The 24,638-nt window shown below is 41.4% G+C and overlaps 1 protein-coding gene across 1 annotated transcript; it reads left to right on the top strand.

The window, feature by feature from the left end:
- The first annotated feature begins 489 nt into the window (after positions 1-489).
- VPS25 (vacuolar protein sorting 25 homolog) lies at positions 490-24,273 on the top strand. The gene is made up of 6 exons (XM_069237728.1): positions 490-626; positions 9,214-9,359; positions 15,057-15,110; positions 18,366-18,454; positions 20,528-20,603; positions 21,769-24,273. Exons 1-6 carry the CDS (start codon positions 580-582, stop codon positions 21,879-21,881), a joined length of 525 nt encoding a protein of 174 aa, XP_069093829.1. The 5' UTR covers positions 490-579; the 3' UTR covers positions 21,882-24,273.
- Positions 24,274-24,638: the final 365 nt, after the last annotated feature.

The raw sequence follows: 24,638 nt of genomic DNA on the forward strand, positions 1-24,638 counted from the left end.
AAATGTGTTTCATAAATACTTACGCGTGGCACCCATCCTTTACAATTAAATCTATTGAAGGACGTTATAAGATGGCCGCCACATTACCGTTCACCTTGCGAACTAGCGTTGCCAAACAATTTTCAATGTTCGAAGTAACTTGGCGTTCGTAACCAACTTAAGGAACATTACAAAATTCAGATTTATGTCTTCTCTGTGCCACGTAATGTTAATGTAATACATTATTCAATTTTATGCAATGTTTCAATTCTATTTTATTCGGTAGGTACCGGTTGTTTAGTACTGAGGAACAGGGTGGACAGCTTCCCCTACGTACAAAATAAGCATCCCATGCAGCGTATCTTGTAGCCTCTGGGCATGGAAGGTGGATGACTAAAAGTACTGTTCCTCGAAGAACGTTACGACCTTTATTCCAAGATGGCCGCTAAGTTAACATTTTCACTGTTGAAGTTCGTCTTCGGTGTCCATTGCAGCACACGAGAGGTAGGAACAGACTCGTCGCGGAACCTTCCAGCCCGAGCTCCGACTGTGGTCGGTTGAGTCCGGGACACTTCCGGGAGCTCCCAGCGGCGGGCGGAGATGGGGTTTGAGTGGCCCTGGCAGTACAGCTTTCCCCCGTTTTTCACGTGAGTGCAGGGGTGGAGAGTTCATGTGACACCTTAACCCTCAGATAACCCACAGGTCGGGAGGGCTACTTCGATATGGAGAGGGCGGACCCACACAGCCCTCACTACCAGGAAGTGGCAAAGAACAGCCCTCTTAAAACATGGTAGTCGGGGAGTTCTGAGTAAGTGACAGCCAGAGCAATAAGTGAGGTCTGTCCCAGAATAAGCTCTGAATGACACCCAGTGTAAAAGCATGGGGCTTTTCTATTTCAGTGAAAGGGGTCAGTCCATGAAGAACTAAAGAGGGTCGTTTCCCTTGGAAGCTCTATTGTAATGAGGCAAGATTCCTAGGACCAACGTAGGCGTGACCCCTGTATGCTGTAATTTGCCCCGAGGGTGTAATACCATACAAAGGTAGAGACACAAGAGACGACGACCTGTCTAAGCATAATTGAAAACTCTTCTGGAATGGAGAACTTTAACTAAATCTAAGGGTTTCATAAATCGCCCTACAAACATAGAACATATCAGAACATCACATTGGATTCACTCAGATGATATCAAAATAAAACCAGTGCCCCATTCTCTCCATGGAATTGCTCACATTGGGTTTGCTGCACTGTAAACAATAGCCTACCACTTGGAACTTTAGAACTTAATTTTCAGTACACTGCATATCATTTAATTCTTTGGAATACCATTACTTAGGTACACCAGTACAGTAATTCACTGATGCCAGTTGCCCGTTCACAGTCTTACAAGCCACGCAACATAATTCCTTAATACAGCATTTCAAGTAATACATTATGTGGCTCTAAACAAAGTGTGTGGAATTCGTTTTTCTGCATAGAAACTAGGAAAAATCCAAGATAAGGCAAGTTAAAACAAAGGGGGTAGCATTTACCTTTGTACAGTGGAAAAGAAACATGCCCCATAATGAGACACCTTCCTCCCCACACACATTTATAGTTACAGCAAGAATCCATGCGGGGTGCATTTACCCACGTAGAGAGTTTCTGGCCTACAGCCCATAGAAGAAGGCTGTGCTGAGGTGGCATTCCTTGGCGTGACACTTAGGAAAAAGAAATGTAGTCCACTTTTATTTTTTTCTGGAGATCACAATAAAATTTGTCCTGTTGCCGTTGATGTACAGTATGTTTATTTGTAATGGAGGTTTAAATAATCAGAACTCCAGATATGTACCTAAAAGTGAGCATTAATGGCAACCTGTAAATGAGGAACATCGTTTTATTAAATGTAGTCACACTAAAAACATTTTAGAAGAGTGTGACTATAAGTTGCTCATAAAGCTTGCAGAAAAAAACACAATGCTGCTACATTGCTGTACACTTACAAATAACATTATGTAAGAATGTGGATTTTTGATTTTTTGCAGAATATGGCAGGAGCTGAGACAACAAAGTTGCAAAAAACATTTTTTTTTAAAATACTAGCACGGTTCTTAGTGCAACAAAAGACTTAGTTTAAGAATCCTCTCCGCATCCAAAGAACAATATCAATGTCTGGAGTAGGGATGTCAAACATTAAACCTTTACCTGTAAGCCTTTTATGTTTTGCATTTTCAGTTAATCATTAGATACCTGTGAAATTCACACTGTGCACATGCGTTATAACAACTAATATAGAATTACATCTTGGAAGATCGGATGCTTTATTTCAGATCTAAATTGATACTACTGTTTGCTCATTAAATGTGGGCGCTCTGACCCAGGTATGTAGATGTGTTTGCACTGGTGTGATCTTTGGAAGACAATGTCTCCCCCACCTAATTGAGAGTAGGAACCTGGCAAGGGGTGCAGGGTTAATGGCTACATGTTTTTTCAGTTTAATGTCGACAATTTAAACAGTTAAACCGAATTTCCATCTCCGGATGTATAGGCATATTTATTTTATAGGCCATCTTTACAGTCTCATTATTCAAATTCATTTCACCCCTAGTCATTTATATTTTACTTCAAGCCTAAACTGTAAATAAGGAAACTAGTCAAATTAAGGATATTCAAATTATAAACATTTAGAAAAGTGAAACTACAAGTTGCTCATAGGCAGTGTAGAAAAGTAACATATGCGGTTACATTCCTGTGGACTATTGTGAATAACATTATGTAAGAATATGGAATTCTAATTTTTCAGAGCTTGGCAGGAATGTGAGGCATTGGAACCCTGTTTGCAAAATACTAGTCTGGCTCCCGTAGCAATGAAAGGCTAAATTTAATAATCCCTTGTACATCCAAAGAACAATAACTATATCCAGCTGGAGTAGAGCCCCCAGATACAAATAAAACAGACTAAAAGAAGCAGCTTTCTATCAGCATCTTGATAAAATGGTTTGATGGTTTGTGTAATTCACCCGGAAGCTTTTTGACAGGATTGCAGCATGGTAACAAGGAATTTCTTCATGCACAATGCTTACAAGTATTGAAGTACCACTAGTATGGATTTATATTTGGCTCTCTTTTGTCGATAGACAATAAGCCAATGTTTGAGGTATACTGGAGATCTTCCAAACAACAGTTTTTGTTTATGGACGGAAGTTAAAAATGATAGCGTATTGTTCATGTTTTCCTCTCTGAGTTGCTCCTTATATATTTCTATATCACTTTTAATGTTTATGTTATGTCATTATTCCCATCAGGCTTATCCTTTCAGGCAAGCCTTCTTTCAGCCTCTTCAGGAGGGTTTCACATTTTTTAATGTTCTTCATTTTATTCTCAAATTTGTGTCTGCTCGGTTTTAATCTTGACCTTTCTATTTACTTTCCTTTTTCCCTTCTCCACATTTTGTAGTCTTTGTCTAGAGATTTCAAATTTGTTTTATTTAGTACTTTTTTCCTACTAAGTAGCATTTTTGTGAGAAACAGAAAGTTGCAATTTGTCCTCCATATAAGCTTTTTTAGCCTATCTCACTGTCGTTTCAGTTCCTAAAATATATTTTTGTTAAATTTGCAGAAAAGAATGAAAAAAAATATATATATATTTTGCAGAGTATAGGGTGTTTTACAAGGCAAGGGTCAAGACGCAAACATAAGGAAATGCAATTATCAGTTTACAAAGTCATCATACACTAAAGTCAATAACATATAGCAGGACAGCAAAGATGATATGTTCTGCTTTCAGCATTCACTATAAATAGTAGCCAATATGAGAGTTGATAACCGTCAAAGATATCACTGAAAGAGCAATCACACAATGTGGCTCAGATTCTGTTCTGGCACAGCACCAGGTGGTATAGCAGATTTTTGTACATGCTGTCTTCATTCAGGTGAATTTTACCCTTGTTTATTACCTCGTCTTGTTCTTGACATATGAATAGCTTCAGCTTCCCCCATTCTGACACATCTGAGAGTGACTTTTCTTCCCTACATAGCTATTTGTTTCCTTACTAGGACCAAAGGTATTCAATTTCTTTCTAACATTGTTTCCCTTTGATTCAGGATGTGCAACCAAGATGCAAGCCTGTGGATTATAGAGTATTGCCACAACCTGCTCTCCCTAGGTCTACTAACAGTAGCCTTCCAGTACTCTCAAACCCCTCCGCTGTCTCAGATGGAGTGTTGGAAGGTGGCTTTTTAAGCCTAAACATAGAACATCCATTAGCTCTTAAAGAGGTTTATCTGATGCAGCTTGCCTAAGGTCAAATGTGTATTGTATGATTTTTAATCTGGCATTTCTTCAAAACTTCTTTACGTATGTACATGCTTTGTTCCATTATATTGCTGTGATTTCTCATGAAACTCTGTCTCGTAATGGGCCAATAGCATTGGGGTTTTCATCTTGATAGATGTGTGGTTAATCCCATACATCACAGAGATCTCACTGGTTGCCTTAGCTGTGTCCTGTAGGGCCACCAATATATTTGAGACCCAGGGAGCATTTGACAATGAGCATGTGTCCTTGAAGCTTACAGCAATTGTCTGAGCTGGAGTAACTGAGCAGTCTCCAAACCAAAAGCACTATCGTTTTTTTTATTGGCTCAATAAACTTCTCCGTCGAGAAAATGACACTATTCTGGCACAGTGTCAGTCCTCCTGTTCATGAAGAGAAAAAGGTTTCCAGTGGTGTAGTTCAGGCAGCAATATAGAGAAGTGAGAACACGTCCTGGTGACTCCTTGCCACTGATGGCAATAGCAAGCTAATGTAACAAGATGCAGAGTGGAAAATGCAACTGCGGCAAAGGATCACAGTATATTCCTTAAGTGCACGTCTATCTAACAAATCCTTGAACGGTTAAGTGTCAAAAAAACAGAATCCAGTAAACTGGAATTGAGCTCTTAAGCATCATCCTCTATCTCAGGTTCTTCGTTTCAAGCCTCACTCACCCCCTTGACTTCTCTAGCAGTTTTGTGAATATGCTATCTAATTCCTTAAGGAGTTTTCTCTGCAAGAGGTAGAAGAAGCCCTGAAAGACAGAGAAGCATCTTAGTAGGATCAGCAATTGTTCTTGTTTCCATAAGCGATAGCTGAAGGGTTGTTCAGAATTCCATGGAATTTTCAAGCCATCCGCAAACCATCACGTGCAGTTTACAAGACTTTTATTCTGAGTGGAAAAACACGAACAATCGTTTCCTATGATAATGGCAGAATAGGAACTATGGGCCATAAGTACAAACACATTTTCCCATAGACACAGATTGGGCAAAACCCTTTGCTACATCTGGCCCTATATCTCGCTGAACCTTAGCTAGAGAGCTTACAAAGATCAGGACAGACTCATTCTAGATCATTTTTTAAACTATAAAGCATACCGAAACTCTGACTGCTGCCAACATATTTGACACAGAAGCTTAGCTGTCAGTGATGCTGCAGATGTAGTAGCACTGGGGCCTGAGGGGGCGAGGGGCCCACTTTACCAAAGTTATCGCTATCTTTCCTGCCGAACCAGGTGTTGAGAGGTGTTTTTTTTTCTTCCTTCCAGTAAGGCCAATTATCCCCTTACTAGGCCACTTCTTAGGCCCTGTGTGATATTGGTCATTTAAATAAAACATCATCTTGCCCAAATGTAGTCACACAATCAATCAATCAGGGGTTTGTAAAGCGCACTACTCACCCTTGAGGGTCTCAAGGGGCTGAGAAGGGGATAGGGGAGGAGGAGGGGTGGGGTGAGAAGGTGGGAGTGGGGTGCTGCTACTGCACGAACAGCCTATTCTCTCTAGTCTCTGTCTTTAACCAACCACCAAACCGGAACCCAGTAGCTTTCTCCTCAGCCAACAGTTACATTGTTCTGTGTCACTAAGCCAAAAGAGAGCATTGCCTTGTCCCCTTATGCAGTTCCCAGGAGTAACCAGCCAGCACATCAGTACCAATACGAGCTAATTGTTTAGAGTAGAGCAGATTTACCCAGTTGATGTATTATGGACTGTTGCCTAAATTAGCTTTGATAAATCATGGTTATAGCCTTCATCAGCATCTACAATCCCAAAACACACTCCTTATATTCATGTGGGTGTTTTATGTGGAATTTTTTTTTTAAGTTGCAGATAAGACAATATACAAGGCCTTAACTAGGACAAAATGTGTACACAGCAATTTGAACAAAATATTAAGTCATGCATGAAAAGATGCGCCCTGGCCTAAGACCTATAACTACAGGAAAAGTTGTAAAAGGGGCATTTGGGTTACAGGGCAAAATAAGAAGGAGAATAAATAAAGGAACAGAGAGGGAGAGGACGAGAGGAGGGGAGGGGACCCCACCATACTGTTGTTAATAACAGGAAGTAAGCAGCATACATGCATAGAAGGCAACCATAGTCTCAACATGTACAAGCATATAAAAGAATGCGAAAACAGAATCCCTCAGCAGCAAGAAATGTGCAATATTGAAGTTCTCATCAGTGCTTGAAATGGAAAAATAGAAGTGCATGTACTTTGTACGAGAGTACCTGCTTGTTTCTGAGAAGTGCCGGTACTCTTCAATTGAAAGTATTACGTTTTTCAGGAGAAGTGTACTCTCCGGCCCATTTAAAGCACGGGTTCCGATACAAGCATCAATGTGATAACAATCCAAGAACCGGACTTCGCTTTGCAATCATACAAAAGATGTACGTTGTTGAAACCTTGCACATGAGGGAGAGGTGTCATGGTCTAAGATGCTGTCAAAGATGGATTTCTTGTCTTACATTCCAAGTACACTATATGCTGTAGGATAATGGTTTGTGCTCCATGCGTGATCAAATGTATTTCGTAGCGATTTTAAGAGTGGGAATTTACATTTGATGGGTCCCAGCCACAAAACACGCTGGGGTTGTGCACAGAGCATCTTTAAATACCCATTGGTTATTACGTGGAGTTTTGAACTTGACTTGTACAGAATGGTGCAAACTGAACCCTTGCTTTAGTTGGCAAAGCAGTCATTTGATAGAGAAGTGTTAAGGATATATGCTAATGGCATCTCAAAACTAGGAGATCTGAGGCAGGAGGATGTTATCCCTTTTGAAACAGTCAGGGCAGAACACCAAGAATACCAGCTAGCGCCCACTGAGTACTTAAATAACGTCCAAGTCAGCCATACCCTGCTTTCACACATCACAAACAGTACCACATTGGTAGAAGGAACCCCACCAGATGACAGGTTATTGACCGACCCCCATGCCAAAGGGGGGGGACATCACTCTTATAGGAAAAGCTGCTCAGTAACTCCTCGGACGTCTTTGGAAATTAAAAGCTGACTGGTAACACAATGTAGGAGAATTTGAAGAGGAGCGGTGGGAGGCTGCTCAAAGAGGCCAGAGCTCGCTCGCTATAAAGGCGTATTCAGACTTGTACAAGTCTGCATCCTCCACATCGCATACTACCTGAGAATGACCCTTCACAACATGGCAAAAATCCCCTCACTAATGTGCGTCACATATTGTGGTAAAATTGGCCCCTTCTTTCATATTATGTGGGAATGTCCGAAAATGCAGCAGTGCTGGACAAATCTGGCGGACCGTATTAACAATGTGTCGGGCCTGCCTATTTTTAAAAATGCCTAGTGGTTTGTATGGAATGTATGAGGAGATGATACAATATGAAAATATCCCAAATTCTAGATTGCAATAGGCAAAGCGATGTTTTGCCCGACAATGTGGGTCGGGGGCCCTCCGAGGCTCCAGAAGTGTTGGAATTGGAAAAGGGCATGGACTGGGGCATTGAGGCGACAAATGTGGTTTTAGGGTAGAGGCTGCCCGAAGAAATAGAAAAAATCTGGTCAGCTTGGAAGTCCTATCGGGCGCTCTAAACTGGAACTGCTCCTCTAGCTATCACAAAGAGAACTAGCCCGGGTCACATAATCTCAAATATATAATCAGCGACAGATGTTTACTGTACTAGTTGTTAAAATGCAATAAAAATATTTATATAAAAAATGTACGCTAACAATTAATAGTACATTAGTTCAGAATCTTTGTCTTCCAACTGCCTTTGTCCCTTCGAGCGTCGCCACTCGCTAAATCACTCTGAATACTCCACAAATCATAATGCGTCATCAGAAATCAAACATTACATGGCAGTTACGCTGATTCATTCTTGGCTCATTGGTGTTAATCCCAATTGAAACATTATAAACATGCTACAAAAAAACCTGGGACATAGACAGCTTTGAGCATTTGTAACACAAAATGCCCCACACAGTTATGTGAGCCTACATATTCCCATTGATGTCTTGTATGATAACCTATAAGAGCCGTATGCATCACAGCAAGGTCTGTGATCTTTAGAGGTTCCTTTGCAATGCAGTGATTTCATCTCTATATACTATGTTTATGTTGTAGAGTCATTCACATTAATAGAGACTTCATAGGTAATTTGTAGATTCTTTACCCATTTCAGATGATTAACTTACTTACTTGCTTACTTACTTAGCTTTTGTGTTGAGTGCATACATGTCACTTTGTGGCTATCTTGCAGCAACGTTTTATCCAGGTAAGGATTCTGTACCAAATGAATGTGTTACAGAAGGGAGATCATGGGCATTTGCCTTTACTATGGTGCTTTGCTCTGCCCTCCTGCACAAGATTTACTGGTGAGAATGTCCTCTTAGTAACGAGGAGAAATCTTTCTTGACTGTGCAGTCCTTTGCCACAACATGCTTTGTGAAAGTTAATCATGTGTTGCAGCAGGGACCTGAAGGTATATCCTGTGTTTATGGTCAATTTATCTAAGGTTCAAGCAGAGTACGGGTGCTTGAATATATGTCAACATTGGAGAGAAGTATTGTTTTTATAAGATTTGTTTACTGTAGATGATGAGGACGAAATGGAAATAAGCATAATCATAACTTAACGTCCTCAATGAAGCCAACATTTGGGCATGGCATGATATTGAGGGTGCAGGCTTTTACCTTTGTGCTGATGAGGAGGTCTTGCAGAATTTTTGTCACAGAGGAGAGATTTTTGAGCAGTAGTACTGCATTCCATGCCTTTATTCAGATCATAGAGAATGAATTGGCCTTTAGCCACAATCCTTGTTGTCTCCTGACTTTTTCTTTTAGGTATGTTGTATACTGTGGAGTACGTGCATGCTTCTTTAAAATAGGAATACACTGTGTTGCAGAATTAAATAAAGAGGGGATCTGGATTTGAAGATGACCATGTTCTCTGTTTTCTCCCTAGTTTGCAGCCCAATGTAGACACCCGGCAAAAGCAGCTAGCAGCATGGTGCTCCCTTGTTCTTTCTTACTGCAGACACAACAAACTCTACAACATGACCGTCTTGGAATCTCAGGAGAGCCCCCTCTTCAATAACAAGAAAATACAAAGTATCTTTTTCTGTTTACAGTGGGAACTGGCTATCGCTTCTGAGCAGAGACTTGAGTGTTTAGGCGTCGCCTCAGCAGGGTTTTTGAAACAAAGCTTGACTCTGTATGGTGTGGATGAGAAGAGGGACAAATAAGAGATGAGTGAAGCATTGGTGTACAGGAACTTGAATACGTTTAATCTTAAACAGATTGAATTAAATTAGCATAATTCTGTTTAACTGTGGTCAGATAGTAAGACCGACTTAATATGGAGACCTGGAGGCGAGAGGCCTGTGAAAAGCATAACAATCTTATTTACAGGAATAACAGCCAAGGCATAGAACCACCTTCCAGGAATGGTCATGCTTTACATATTTCTCCTCTAGCAGCAAAGTCAGTACCTTAGGTCTGGTGCATCTACTTTAAGGATCTTTCTTTGGACTCTCCGTCCAAGAATACAGACTCAAATCTTTGGGTCAACACAATTTTATCCTTCTGGGGTTAATAACCTGAGTCACCAAGCTGGGTAACAATATGTCTGTTATCTGTCAGCAGTGCAAAGCAACCACTGGGGATAAAAACATGTGCTCTACAAATACCCCTGTTATGTTTGCAGGATTTGTATATCACTATATTGCCATAGATATGGCCCGGCAGAGCTGTCTTTGTTGTGTTTTGTTATATTATTTGGGTGTTTTCTATTTCATAACATAGGATTCAATTACTTTTCTGATTACCTTAATTTCTGCATAATATGGTTATGTACTATAATTTCCGATACAATAGCTGTTTTTATTAATTTCTGAACCATGTCACATTTTATGTACAGGGCATTTAGAGTACCAAACAGTTGGTGCACAGTTGGCACATGGATGAATAATCTATGTTGGTGATGTCCTTGTCAGTCTCCTGGCTGGGTTCCAGGTGATATCATGGAATGACATATGCTTATGTAATTTGCTCATCCAGGATGGCGATTGGGACAGAAGCATTTTGACTGAGCATGAGCTTTCATCTAGATCCCTGTGGGTCTATTACATCTACATGTTCAGTGAATCTGCAATTGATCCCATTGGAGTCCACCAAGATCCTGTACCAGGTCAAATAATTGTATTGCTCACCATTAGCCCCGTTGTTTCTTCATTCAGAGTTTAATGAGGCTAGAATCTATTTCTGTTGGGTTCACCAGTGAACGGTGTAGGTATTATGTACAAGACATTTTTGTTCTATCTTGAAGAATAAGTACTAGCAGCAAACAAAAATAGGAAGAGTCTTTTATAATATATCCTTATTCATTGTAAGACATACAAAGTTGAGAGTTGTTTAGATGCATGTTACTAAAGAAAGACTGGGGGATCGGAGCTTTCTGAGCTCAAAGATGGCCGCATAGTCTGAGTGCCCCTCTGGCCGATATGAGATCCATAATAATCCTGCCACTAAACTTGCACTAAAATTGGTCGTGACTGCCTGTGTTTTCTGGCCTTACTTGTTGCTGTACCATGTGCCCCTAAAATTAGACTTTGGAGTGGCCGGGCTGTACCAGCAATGAACTGCGGCCTACTTCCTCACCGGGACATCCTTGGGAGAGAGGCAGCAATGTGGAGGCAATGATCAGCTTGCAGACGAGTGGTTCAGGGGTGTTCCCCCGGGGTTGGAGGGGTACTGCTTGATGGTAACGGCCAGTTGAGTGAGGGAGAAGGGGCAGCAGCAGTCGGTGCTTGGCTGTCAACTACGGGGTAGGCGTGACTCGTCTGAGGCCTGGACCCGCAGGCTTGTATCGCCAGCTGGCCCAGAGAGAGCTTGGACAGAGTGGAAGCAGAGTGTGGGGGGAGAGAGCAGTCTGACTATCGATACAGGCGACAGCCCCTAGCGGTGCGGGGCGGCCCAGTGCATGTGAATACTACAGTAGCACTGGCACAGCGAGGCCTAGAGAAGTGACTGGGCTCCTCATGCATTGCGGAGAAGCGGCCTGATCCTCTGAACTGATTCTTTTAGCAGGGACTGCAGTGGAGTATTGGAGAAAAGGTCTGCCATCCAAGGCAAATAGAGAATCCGGCCTTGTGCGGCCAAGGACATCCAAGTGGTAAGGAACGCAAATGGCCCTGACAAGCCTGTCTACCAATTGTGACCGTGCCCGTTCGCGTCGGTATTTGAAAACAAGGACGGATTCTCTATCTGCCTTGGATGGCAGACCTTTTCTCCAATACTCCATTACTTCTTGATCAATACGTTATCAGCCTTGACAAAGTCTAGGAGACGAAACACGTGTCGGCTGTTTGCTGTATATATGAAGACTTGGCTGCTTGCTGTATACATGACGACTTGTTGTACATTGGATTGTTGCCTGGATATTGACATTACTCTTGCACAGTATCAATAAACTCCACTTGCATCTACGTCGCTGTCTTCGATCTTGATTTAAATACCACTTGGATCAATCACACAGAACTCCTTGCGGTGTGCCCTGTTACTCCATACCTAATATCTGGACACTGATATGAGAGCCGTGTCGGTATTCCTTGATGCAGAAAAAGCATTTGATTCAGTGGAAGGGGGATTCATGCAGGCGGTCCTTCTCCGTATTGGTGTGACATCTTCCTTCAGTTGGTCAGGGTGCTGTACACGCATCCAACAGCTTGGATTTGGGTTAATGGCATGGTCACTGCTCCTATTAACATCACTCGGGGCACCAGACAGGGCTGTCCCCTTTCTTCCCTACTGTATGCTCTAGTAGCCTGGTCCTTGGACAGTATTCTTCAGGCATACCATTCACATAGAAGCATATGGTTCCCCAATTATAATCCGATTATATCTACTTATGACACCTGCTTTATATATGTGAATCTACGCGCAGTTTAACACTGGCACTACTGGAGGTGGTATTGTTTAAGAGATATGCCAACCTGTGAACTGGAATAAATCCATCAAATTCCCACTCACCCTGTCCACAAAGCCGACGCCGCTGGATTAACCTATGCAATGGTAAAAAGACTTGCTGCGTTACTTGGGGATCCAGGTGCACAATGACCCGGCACGGATCATGCAGGACAAACAGTTATGGCAGAGCATCGCTTGTCGTAAGCAGTGGATCGTTGGATCAGGTTGCCTCTGACACTTACAGGGGGCATACCTATCATGAAAATGGTACTCCTGCCCTGTGTGTTATTCCTATTCTTGAATATTCAGATTCTTCTGACCCAATTAGTGTTTGATAACTCCGGCTCTGATAGTCTGTCTGGCATGGGCAGACAGACAATCGCGAATGGGGTGGACAACTCTGACCTTACCTTATGATATAGAGGGACTTAATGCGCCTGACTTGGAAGCATACTATTGGACTGAGCAGGCACAGTTCGCTCGTTATTGGGTTCATGGTCCTTGTGACCTACCACGTGTGCAGTTAAAGCAGAGTGCAGTGACCCCGTACACACTACTCCAGACTGTTTAGACACCCAGGTTGACCTTATGGTGTACTCGACTCGCCGAACATGACCCTTTGCGCCTTGCATCCAATTCTGCAGAGACAGGCAGGTTCACTGCTATACTCACCCCTAGTACCACTGGACTGGTGCCTATGGTTTACGTTGGGCCAGGAATGAGGAGCTGCAAAAGCCTTAAAGGACCTGGGCATACGAGCAATGGGGGATTTCTTTTCTGAGGGCAAACTGTGTGATTGGGTAGAAATTCAAGAGCTGGCAAAGGGTTTTTCACATTAATGCAATTCTACTTTTACAGAGCGTGGCACATCATGCAGTATTTATTGGGGGAGAATGCACTGTAGTCACCAGTGATGCCTGCATTGTCCTCGCTATTAGAAACAACTACACCACATAGTGTTGAGACTGTAAACCTATGCGCAGGAAGCTTGTAGCCCGGAAGTGTCGAAGGTCAGGCTGGACTGGCAAAGGGACCTGGGGGTCATAATTAGTGGAAAACAATGGAAATGCTGCTGTTCGGTCGTGAAAGCTGTTTCCTTGAACAGTAGGCATAGGCTTCTGCGCTTCAAACATGTTAATAGAATATACGATACACTAGGCTGACTGTGTAGGTACGGACTATGCGATAGTGCTGGCTGCCCGCGATGTGCTGAAGTAGAAGCTGGGTTCATGCAGGGCTTTGTTATGGGAGCTGGGTGCAATAGTTGACGAACAGTCAAAGCCGCTCCTGGCATTATTGCGACAGGTTGCCATAGGCTTACCGCTTGTGAAGCGCAGAGTGGCAGTGCGACTGGCCCGAGGCCCTATACCAACTTTACAGGAATGGCACAAAGAAATGTCATATTGCAATACTGTTGGACACATACCGTGAGCTACTCCCAAGTTGTAGTCGCCCACAAGATATTTGGTGGCCGTATCAGGCTTACCTAACTGGAATTGAGCTGGAAACATTATCGGTGGAGGAAAATGAAGGTGCCTCTGCAATGCAGGTGAAACTCTATAAGTAACAGCCTGTGTAGGTCAAGAACTGTTTCTGCTTAACATTTCACAAATGTGCTACATGTAATTTTCCTTGTGGGGATGGGATCAAGGTGGGTCGGATTTGAGTTAAAATTGCTGCCGGAACGCCCATGGTTGCTTTAGTGAGGGAGGGATTATTGTGGCTACTTTATTTATGCTGCATAATGTGCGAGGACCCTCGTCATCCTTTTTAGTACGGAAAGCAATTGTATGGTGATTGTATAACCTGGATACTCGGATACTGTATCATGTTTTATGATAAGTGGTATGTGTAAAGGGGAAAAAAACTTAAAATAAAGTTTAAAAAACAAAAGAACGACTGTTTAGATGACATTGGCCATTAGGGGTGTACCTACCTATAAGTTGTATTTGCGGTGCCCATTGTGCTCCATCTCCTAAAGTAATGTCAAGGTGCAGCACTGGTCATCTGGCTCGCTTGTCAGCATGAGATTAGTGAAGCTATAGAAGCACTGGAGACAAATCCTGTAACTCTTACATTAAGGATGGAGAAGCTTTTGAACCCATGACATGGACCACAGGCCATCTAAAGACGAATGTCTTGATATATCCCACACGGTGTACACTTGCTGTCTTGTCTGAAGGAGTTCTTTGTGACGGCTGATTCATTTGTGGGCTGAAGCTATAGAAATGAGTCATAGGACTTCCAGAATGTGAGTAGCACCTAAAAGTTGTCTTGTGGCTTTCATTTCCTGGGGGCCTGAAAGTGTTCCTGCTTCCTGTCTTTGCTGCAGCTTGCAACACCAGGAAGAAGGGGATATATCGCTCCACTCATAAGGTGTGTGTTGAAGAGTACTTTACGAAGGAATAACAAAACCCTGACTCGGAGCAGATGCAGTGTGTGTGCGATCTTTTCATAGTATCAATATTATTAAGACCAGTCAATGCAGTAGATCACTTCTTACAGAGCTGAATATTACTTGCCTTCACTGCCTGTCTGTTCGCTGGAAGGTTTTCAATTTACACAGGAACGTACAAGAGCTCACTTTGTCCTGCTCTTTGATTTCGTTTTTTCTATTTTAGTGAGCATTTACGGGGAAAGGGGTTAGGTGAGTAGAATTATGATACTGTTTTAGTTCATTTCCATGAGTTCACGTTGTTTATAAATGTGAATTATAAGGGTAGTCTTTTTGTGATGTGAAGGCTGCCTATATGTAATAGAGTTTTTTAAACCAGTGTGAATTCAAAATGCTGGGCTTGTGCCCTTCAGATTTATACTGGAAATGTCCTTAATGCAGAACAGGAAAATTATCCATGGAATCAATTCAGGTGGTTTTAGAGGAACTCAGGAAAAAAGGTGAGTAATGCATTCTTGAATTTTTTGCAGTATTGTGAAGAGTTTGGTTTTCAGCTAACTGGAGGTCGCAAAAAACAGAAGTGGGTGACTATCCAAGTTAGGCAGTATGCAAGTGACATCATGGCGCATGACATCACAAATTTACATCACAGAAAGTGGCATCACAACCCATTATCTCACTGGAAGGGACATCAGTTCTTAACACCTCAGCTGTATGTTTAGCAGTTCTATCCAGACTACATTGGAGGTTATTACGAAATGTAACAAGTGAGATTTTGCATCGGGTTGTGCCAAAAAAAGTGACGCAGATCCGACACAAACTCTGGACCTTAACTTGTGCATTAATTTTTTTTTAAACTCTCCCACAAAGAAATTGGCAGCAGCGAGAAATATGACAGTAATTCTGTTCTGCTTTCTTTGGTTGCTGAATCTGCATTTTAAAGTATGTTATGATATGTTATGAGGTTAAGGCACCTGCTGTAGAGATCTTTTTGTGCCCAGTAAACCTCAGGCAATAATAATGGTGATTTCTCTGGAGGTTAATGCATTTTCTGGAGAGATCTGAGTCTTGTCTAGCCCCAGTTTTGAATCAAAGTAGCATAGAAGGTTAATATATCTCCTGCAAAGAACATCAAGTAACCTGCAGATGACAGATTTTTAATTTATATGTGGCTAGGTAAGTGGGTTACTGATTTTAATATAGAGATCCTTTTGTTACTTGCAGTTCATAAATTGTAATACTTCTGATATAGCACAGTGAGCTATGAAGGTCATGTGACTCCTACACATTGTAACCCTCACGCTCTTATGTAACACGTCCTGTACATTAACACGCATTACTTATGTATAATTTTCTCCGTCTGATGTAAAAAGCGCTCTCATAGCTTGCATTGGGATGAGTAGAGCTATAAAAGAAGTAAAACAAAATAGTGGTATTTAAATTGTTATTTGTCTAAATACAGAGGCAGACCAACAATGTACAAGAGATAAGTCATTATAATCGAGCTGGTGGGCAAATTATAACCAAAACAGTCATTATCGAAGCCAAAAGGTCTCGCCTATATTGTGCAGAATGGCCAAAAGTAAAAAAAAGAAAAAAAGTGGGTGCATTATTCTGTAGGTTTGCAGATGCTCATTACGGATGTGCTCCTACAAAATAAAATGGGTGCCATTGTTTTAATGTACCATTCTAAGACGGATCTGTAAATAAAACAAAAAATGAAAATAAAGTAGTATGAAAGCGCTTTTTATTGAAGCCAGAGGGTCGGTGGCAATTCCGTGCCCTGTTCTTCCCCGCCCAAAAAATAAAAAAGATGGTGGGGGTGGATGGAGAAGCAACAGTGAGTTGACAGGAAGTGAAAAACACACACGAAGGAGAGCAACAGGGAAGGAGGAACAGAAGCACAGAAGCAAGAAAGCACCACAAGGAGGGAGGGATGGAGGGAGGAAGGCTTCCAGGGGAGAAATACAAAAAACAGACCTTGCAACACAATGGAGACAGCAGCATGGTGCACTTGGGGTGAGTATTTCAGGGGGGGAGAAGCAGCGCACAAGGGAAAGAGTTGAAAAACAGATGCACTCTCACTGAGTGCTTAACTAAAAAGAGGAAAGTAGTTCCTTAAAATTGAGCAGTGGAAGGACAAGAAGGCAGCCAATCGGAGAGATGGTAAAGAGGCTAGGCTCCAGGGAGGGACAACCACAAAATGAATAAGCTTAGAAAAGGGAAGCCATTAAATAAAAAGTAAGCAAATGAAAGTGACAATAACGCCAACTGGTGGTAAGCAGTGTGTGGGATATATGCCACTGTAAGTTCTTAGTAAGCCAGGCAGGCTCAACCTAAAACAAAGTTGGTCTTTTCTTACCTGGGAAAGAATAGGTCAGTGGAGGATCCTGGAATTTGTGTGACCCCCAGCTCATTATCAGTACCAGTGTGTTTATTTTATATAGCTCTAAGATGCTGCCTGATGTTAAATTAGGTTGACAGCGATTTTCCCTCCATAGTGGACCCTGAGCCCCTCCAGGTAAAGGCCAGAAGCAGCCAGGTGCTGTGTTTAGTCAACCTACATGCTTCTAGTGACACATTCAGAAGACAGTGGGCTTCTGAGGGTCCTTTGAGTCTGTTGAGTGAAGCACTGCAGGCGGCCCGGGTGATTAAATGTGGCTAGTTATGAGAGAATGGAATTAATTTAGGTCTGAGTTAGACTCTAAAGGCCGTTATTTGAAGAAGTCAACCATTGCTTGGCACTTCTCCCCCTGTGGCTCAGTTGCCACCTGCTGTTAAAAGAAGGGTCCATAAAGTATACTATATACATCAGCTTAGCGAGAGACTGGGACTCTTGACCAATCTAGGAGAGAGAATTATTTTCAGAGAATTGGGAGGAATTTGTAAAACAAAACGAAGTATGGTTAAGTTGTAAAATGAAAAGTACTGAAAAATGTTAGAAAAGTAGTGGAAATGTAGAACACTAAAAATTAAAGCTGGAGCTCTCCCATTATCCCACATACGTCGTCCTCTGATTTTAACCCCTCTTTCCAAGCTGAATTTTAGGGGAATAAAATATCTCAGTTTTTGAAAAGTGTTGTTGCAGGTGGTACTCTTTGTAACTGGTAAGTCCTATAATTGATACAGCTTATTTTTTCTCCTTTAGAGCCATCTTCTGTAAAGGGCCACAAGTACAGAACCGGTTTAGTGGTACTGTGCTGCTGGTGCCCCTGATCTGAACACATCTGGATTGTGATGGTGCATGAGGAGGGCGCAGTCCTGTCTTAAACACTTGCTTGTCTTGCTTCCAAGTCATAAAAAGTGCTGAAGCTTAGCTGTGCCCTGAGCATTTTATATCTTCTAGGGACTATTTTCAGGCTTTGCCGATGAGTCCATGTGGTTAGATACTGCAAGCATTGTTTTCCGAATGGAAAGATCCTGTGAATGGCCTGCCTTTGTGTTCTCCTGACTGATTTTGGTTCCAGATATGTATTTGTTGTACCTCTGAAACATTTATTATTCTTTCTCTTGAGAAGTGCTGTACAGTTACGAGAAAACGAGGTGCCTATCAATCTCTTGGTTTTGTCTTACAACCTAATGCTTCAGAGAAATATGTTCGCTGTGCTGAAGGCTTTAGAATATGCTATGCCCTGGATCAGTATTGTAATTCTGTTTTTTAAAGCCTACTTTTTTCACATTCGTTACAGTTGTTATTTGTCTGTCTTTGTAAGTTCTGGTGTAAAAAAAAAAAAAAAAAATGTGTTTTGTTCCAGGAAATTTGGAGTGGTTAGATAAAACTAAAACCAGCTTTCTGATCATGTGGCGGAGACCGGAAGAATGGGGCAAACTTATTTATCAATGGGTAAGAGCAAGCAGTGCCGTGGTGTAGTACAGTTTGAGTCTGCAGGACGGTCATTATTGGGTTAGCATTAAATGTATAACCTGAGGTCTCTGGAACTCTCCAGGGATTCCATCTATGGGGAATTATGTTTTTTTTTTCTAGAGATTCTGTTTTTTTGCTGCATATGGTGAGGGTGGAGCAATTGGGATATAATGAAGTTTTTACTGTGAGTAAAATGTAATTTATTCAGTGACTCCAAGAGCAACAGAGTACCCCTAACATACCCACACCACTAACCGAGCATTCTAACACTTCGGCAAATTCTAAAATTTTACCACGCACCTCCCTCAGAGTACTTGCATTGCAGTGCTTGAGAAACTCTCTTACATCTTAAAGGTACGCTGATTTTATCAAGCATTGGATTATTTAACTCATAGATGCACTGTATAGAGGAAACAATCATATTTAAGTGTGGCATTAGCCAAAACCTTTTGATTTTTATAAAACATTATATACATGATATACTTAGTTACAGGGCTTTCAGACACCTCATTTTCAGGCATTGCTTTGCCGGTGTGTCATACACATTTTTGCTATGCCTCCAGTAGCATAAAGCATGAAGCACAGGGCCAGCTCCCTTCAGCCATTGGCTTACTCCTCTGGGAGTGGTGGAATTCTGTTCTTGCAGAGAGTGCACTTACACACAGAAAGTAGTCCAATTGGACAGGTTTACAAAAATCTTTCAAAAACATTGTTAAAGCCAAACGCAAGCCACACTTATTGGCCTTGCCAGTGCTTGTTAATTAATGTTACATTGCCTTGTCTTTTTAAAATTTTGAGACTGCATTCTGTTAATACTCTATAATACTTTTATTGATTATGGCATCACTTCTTTATTATTCGTGGTTACATATTTTATTAATTATGGTTTCTTCATTTTCACATAATGCTGGTAATTGGGTGGTGCTGTGTCCTTCGTGTGCAGAAATTAAATGAGTATATGGAGGTAGATCGCAGGCCTTTTAAATCTAAAACACTGTAAAAGGGATTACTGAGAGTTGTACAGATTATGCATCGGATAGATAATCTTTCCTGTTACAGAGAAGACCTAGTAAAGTGCTGGGTCGCCTTGAAGGTCTTTGGGGGTCAACTACACGACCCTAACTAGGAGCATCACTTCGTAAAGCCCAAAAGCTGTCCAGCTTGCTTCTATGGATCTAGCACCTGTTTTGTAAGGATAAACCGGGGAAAAGGACTGAAGTGGCAACGCTCTGTCTAGTGTATTCCCTCCCAATTTACTCGTTTGTGACAATTGAAAGTGTAGAGAGACATTTTTATTCGTGTTCTGAGGCACGTGTTCCCAAGCACTTTCAGAGACTGACTGATTGACAACATACCCCTTCAGCGATTTCTGTCATATTTGTATGTTGTTCATCTGTCTGCCTTCCTACATTGTAGTGAATTTTTATTGACTACTGCTAAAGTAACGAAGGGGGTTGACTTAGTCTTGACAAAAACCAACCTTCCCAGTTTACATACCTCATGAGGACCGAGCAGCAGGTGCGTAGTCAAGTACCATCTTCCTTGAAGCATAGTAGACCAGTTTTTACACTATATTCCACTATTAACCCAGTGTTTAATTTGTGCTTGTTGTTTACGGTGCTGAACACCGGCATTTATTTTTGAGGGCCGGGGCTTACTCTTCTGCCTCAAGCATTTGGTGCGAGCAAAACACAAATATGGGGAAGACGGAGGAAGGGAAAAACGAAACAGTGTCACAAAGGGAGAAAGCTGCAAGAGTGAGCTGAAGGGGCAGAGAGTGGCTTTACATGGATGGAAGAGGCAGAGATAGCTTCAGGATTACGCTGCCTCAGTATTCGGCGCTCGCACATTTAATTGCAGCAGCCGCGTGTTTAAGAGGAGGGCTTTAAGCACCGGCACCTTTTTATTTACAAATTAAGCACCGTGTTAACCCACATGACTCTTCCAAGACATTTGCGCTATCTGCACTGTATGGTGACAAGCAAGCGTGCAATACTGAGTAGCTGTCTGTAGAAGCCATTTTCAGAATGCATTTTTTAAATATTTTCCTAGGTTTCAAAGAATGGGATGGCAAACTCCGTCTTCACCTTTTACGAGCTGACCTGTGGCGATGACACCGAAAAAGAAGGTAAGGCCCCTGACTGTATTTTCTAAAGCCTTATTGATCTGCTCCTGGTTGCACCGCTCGAGAACAGTGTAACCCTCACATTTTGTTGAAAGTCGTGTACGTTTTGAGATTAAGGCTAGAAATTGACTGTTTAGGCAGGTGCAAGATATTTGTTTCACTGGGAAACAACAGAATATCATTTTTTCAGAAGGACTAAACTGAGAAGCTCTGGGAACTATAAGTATATTTCATCTGCAGCAGGGTAAAAGGAATTATGAATTAATGCGATGCATGTCGATCTGCTGCCTTTATCTTTCTATTAACTAGGTTGTTTTCTGTAGATTTGTCAGATCTGTTGTTGCAGATTTTTAGCAAATGATACAATATTTCCAGTGTTTGAGTGCAGCATTGACAGTTCTTGAAACATGGGTGCAGCCATTGCAGTGTTTCACAGATGGGCATTGTCTTTCGGTGACATGGTACAACGTGAAAGGGTCTTTTGCTGTTCTTAAATCACAGTTCACTATACCTTAACCTGAAAGATATGGACGTTTGTGTCTGATATTCTCTGGGCAAGAGAGAAGATATTTAGAAAAGCCTCCGTGGACATTAACCTCCCCTCTGGCGTCAGACACTGGAGTTGGTACAGCAGGCACAAAGATGTATTACATACTTGAAAGTGTTGAGTAACAACAATTGTATTTGTTGCAACTCTTTTTGCTGCGCCGGTTGTGTTAAATGATACATAATTGAGCAAGATATTTTCTAGCAACAAGATTGTGTATTCTTTACATACTTTCTGGCAAGATCTTGGGCTGCATTTGGCCATCTGCAATAATGGAGCATTTTCAGTAATGTATGTTACTTGACTGTTTCTCTCCAAGAAGGGAATCTTTCTTGAGTTAGGAGATGAGGGCGTGCATTTTGCACAAGATCTTGTTATTTTCCAGTATACAACTTAACACTTTGCCATATACGAGGCATGCATACATTTTGCCATGTTTGTTTAAGTGCTGTTAAAACTGTGCATTACTTAACAATTTGCAAGTGAGGACGTGGGAGCAGGCTGAAGTGATGCTATTATATGTCTGCTAATAAGAGGGTATTGAAAGTCACTTTAACCGCTCTCACGCAGATCGAGCACCTCCACAATTGTACATTGACACAGTTTCTTGTCGCTCCACAGAATTCCATGGCTTAGACGAGTCTATGCTCCTACGATCTCTGCAGCACCTCCAGCTGGAACACAAGGCTGAAGTCATAATGCTCAACGACAGCAAAGGGGTCAAGTTCTTTTGATGGACGGACATTGATCTTGTGACTGTTCCAGTGAAAGAAAATATACTTTTTTTTTTTTTTTTTTTTATATATTTTTTTTTTTTAGCTTTGAAGACTATGCATCAGGACCAGGGGTGTGTGACGTGATTACATATGTTTGCATTAATGAGAATGAGGCATAACTTTGAGCCCTCTGAAGATTATTACTGTGCATACACGCGCAAAGGTCCTCTGTTTTTACATATATATATATATATATATATATATTTCTTTCCCTTTTGATTGTGTCTGTGGGTGTGTGTCTACAGATTACAACTGCTGTCGGAAAGAAACAAGTAAAAACTCCATAAATAAACTAAAACGTCTAGTGCAGTAGAATGCAGCAATGATTGTTATTTTCCACTTTTTCTCTGTCCAAAAGTTAGATATGACTGATGCTGTTCCTTTCGGGGACCAGGAATCCTGAAATCAGGGCGAGGTACCGATGAAAAGACCAATCCTGAACAAATTAAAACATGTATTTTGAAGAGAGACATGGCATATGAAGGGTGTGGTTTCAAAGTGTGTGCGCAGGAAGGCAGAGGACCCAGCCAGCAAGGCACACATGAGTATGGAGCATGTAGAAATTCCTAAAGGTCTCTGTGCTCTTACATGCAATTCTCTGTGAGAAGACTGCCCAGGGCCTAAATTGTGGGATCAGAGAAATTGTGTTTGTATCTGTCTTCTTTCTTTGTCTTTGATCTATAGAGGTAAATCCTTTTTATCAGAGAGTTAGTATCTGCTGTTGATGGCAGCTACAGGACTCAGACTGCTGTTGATGGCAGCTGACAGATGCAAAACAAAAAGGTTGAAGAACTTTGAGAAACCTGCTCAGGATATATAGTGGATATGTCCTACATAAGTCTAGGAGAGCTGCATCCATTACACACTGTCAGGATATCCACAAAAGACACATTTACATACAGTGAATCTGAACACCTATCCGTTATCCTAAGAATGTGACCTAGAGCTGCCCATCCTCTACCTACATTGAACATCCATGAGTTGAAGCATGTTCTTACATGACCCAAAGTCATGAAGATCAGGTACTGTAAACTTCAGGAAGCTCGCTGGCTGCTACTTGCCTTGATTTTTGTAACTGCTGTCAGTATGTACAGCATCTCTACACTTGTAACTGATCTCCAAAATAGCAGAGGAAGGGTCAAGTGCTAAATACTACCTTGTAGTTCTTTTTTTACAAACTGAATGTTCACCCACAGCATTGTATATATTTAAATAGCGTGTTGTAAAAAAATAAAGGCCCACATTGTGCAGTTACTGGAGGCTCAAGGGTTGTACAGTACTTGAAGAAAGAAAACATAAAAGTGTGACAAAATAATATTTTACACAGGGTAACGGGGGGACGTACAGAATTTTATTTTCCTATTGTCTTCCCCCCTCCTTTTTTAAATTTGAGCTGGATGGTTGTATGTGTGCTTGTCCATAAAGGGCTCAGAAAGAACTAGTCATGTTGACAAACTTGTCAGCAGATCACTAGTCTACAAATTTTGGAAGGTCGGCTTCCAAGAAAAGGAAACTTTTTGAGCTTTGTTCTCGAAAGAAGCTTTTGAAGATCCTACCTCTGTATAATTATGAGGAGATCTTATTTCATCTACTTCAGTGTGTGCGTGTTTTTTTCTTGATGTAGTAAGTCATGGGAAAGGTAGCAAGTGGGCACCTTGTGAACCCCAGATACAAAACTGACCCGCTACTGTACCCACCCTTTAGCTGTTCCTAGTCCTTAGACGGTGGGGTGTGTTCAACAGCTAAAGAGTTAAACTTTAGACAACAGTGCCCTCCTTTTGGAATTCAGCCAGACCTCTATATTGTTTAGTCATACATGTGTCTGTCAAAATAATCATCAGTAAACACTGTAGAGCAGAGAATGCATTGTCATGTAAAAACAGGTCGGTCATTCTTTGTCGCATTAGGGTCACATGAGATAAGTAAGTGACACCGCCACTGTTCTGGTTTTGTTCCGGTGCATGATTGGACGAACCAACAAATGGAAAGTATCTTGCTTTTTGACAGGCCTACTCACACATAGAATTTATTTTAATAACATTTCTAGAAGTTAAACTATCACCTGGGATCGATGAGCTGGACTGACTGAACTACATTGAATTGTCTTTACTTGGGCCCTTAATTAGACCTCCATTCCATCTCGAAAGCACTGGCGCCTTGCTTCACTGAGGTTGAAATTGGACATTGATTCAAAACTGGACTTCAGACTTTTGCTTTAAAGCTTTTCAAACCTCTACTGAAAGGACTTGTATGTGTTCTTTCCTTTTTTTATACTGTATATCCTATGTGCACTTTTACATAAAATGTTACTGTGTAGGGCTATAAATAAAATGGTTTACCTCTTCTGAAAGTTATTGTGTTTTTATGACAAGACCGATTGATTTCCTTATCTCTTCCCTTGTATATTTGTGTTAGTCATAATGTATATATTCTATAGCTCCCTTGGAAGATATACATTCACAAATAATGGTTGCTGTTGTCAACTGCACTGGTTTGAGTGCCTACTTCATACTAGGTTGATGCCACCATATGGATTTAAATCAGAATTGAAACCAAAAAACGTAAAGTAGGTATATAGCAATTTACAATAATTTTTAGCCATCCATTTCGGAGTGAAATCTAGTTCAGACAGTCATTATAATGACCACCCTGTAAACAAATCAGTCAACAGATGTGGACCAAGGAGTATGCATGCAAACCTCACAATGTCTTGTA

This window comes from Pleurodeles waltl, chromosome 6, assembly GCF_031143425.1.
Source record: "Pleurodeles waltl isolate 20211129_DDA chromosome 6, aPleWal1.hap1.20221129, whole genome shotgun sequence".
Lineage (NCBI taxonomy): Eukaryota > Metazoa > Chordata > Amphibia > Caudata > Salamandridae > Pleurodeles > Pleurodeles waltl.

What these genes read in the sequence shown, in the direction of transcription:
- VPS25 (XM_069237728.1), top strand. Translation starts at nt 580, where the DNA reads ATGGGGTTTGAGTGGCCCTGGCAGTACAGCTTTCCCCCGTTTTTCAC. An exon ending in GCAAACTTATTTATCAATGG is followed by an intron (nt 18,455 to 20,527) that starts GTAAGAGCAAGC and finishes ATATTTTCCTAG; the next exon opens with GTTTCAAAGAATGGGATGGC. An exon ending in CGATGACACCGAAAAAGAAG is followed by an intron (nt 20,604 to 21,768) that starts GTAAGGCCCCTG and finishes GTCGCTCCACAG; the next exon opens with AATTCCATGGCTTAGACGAG.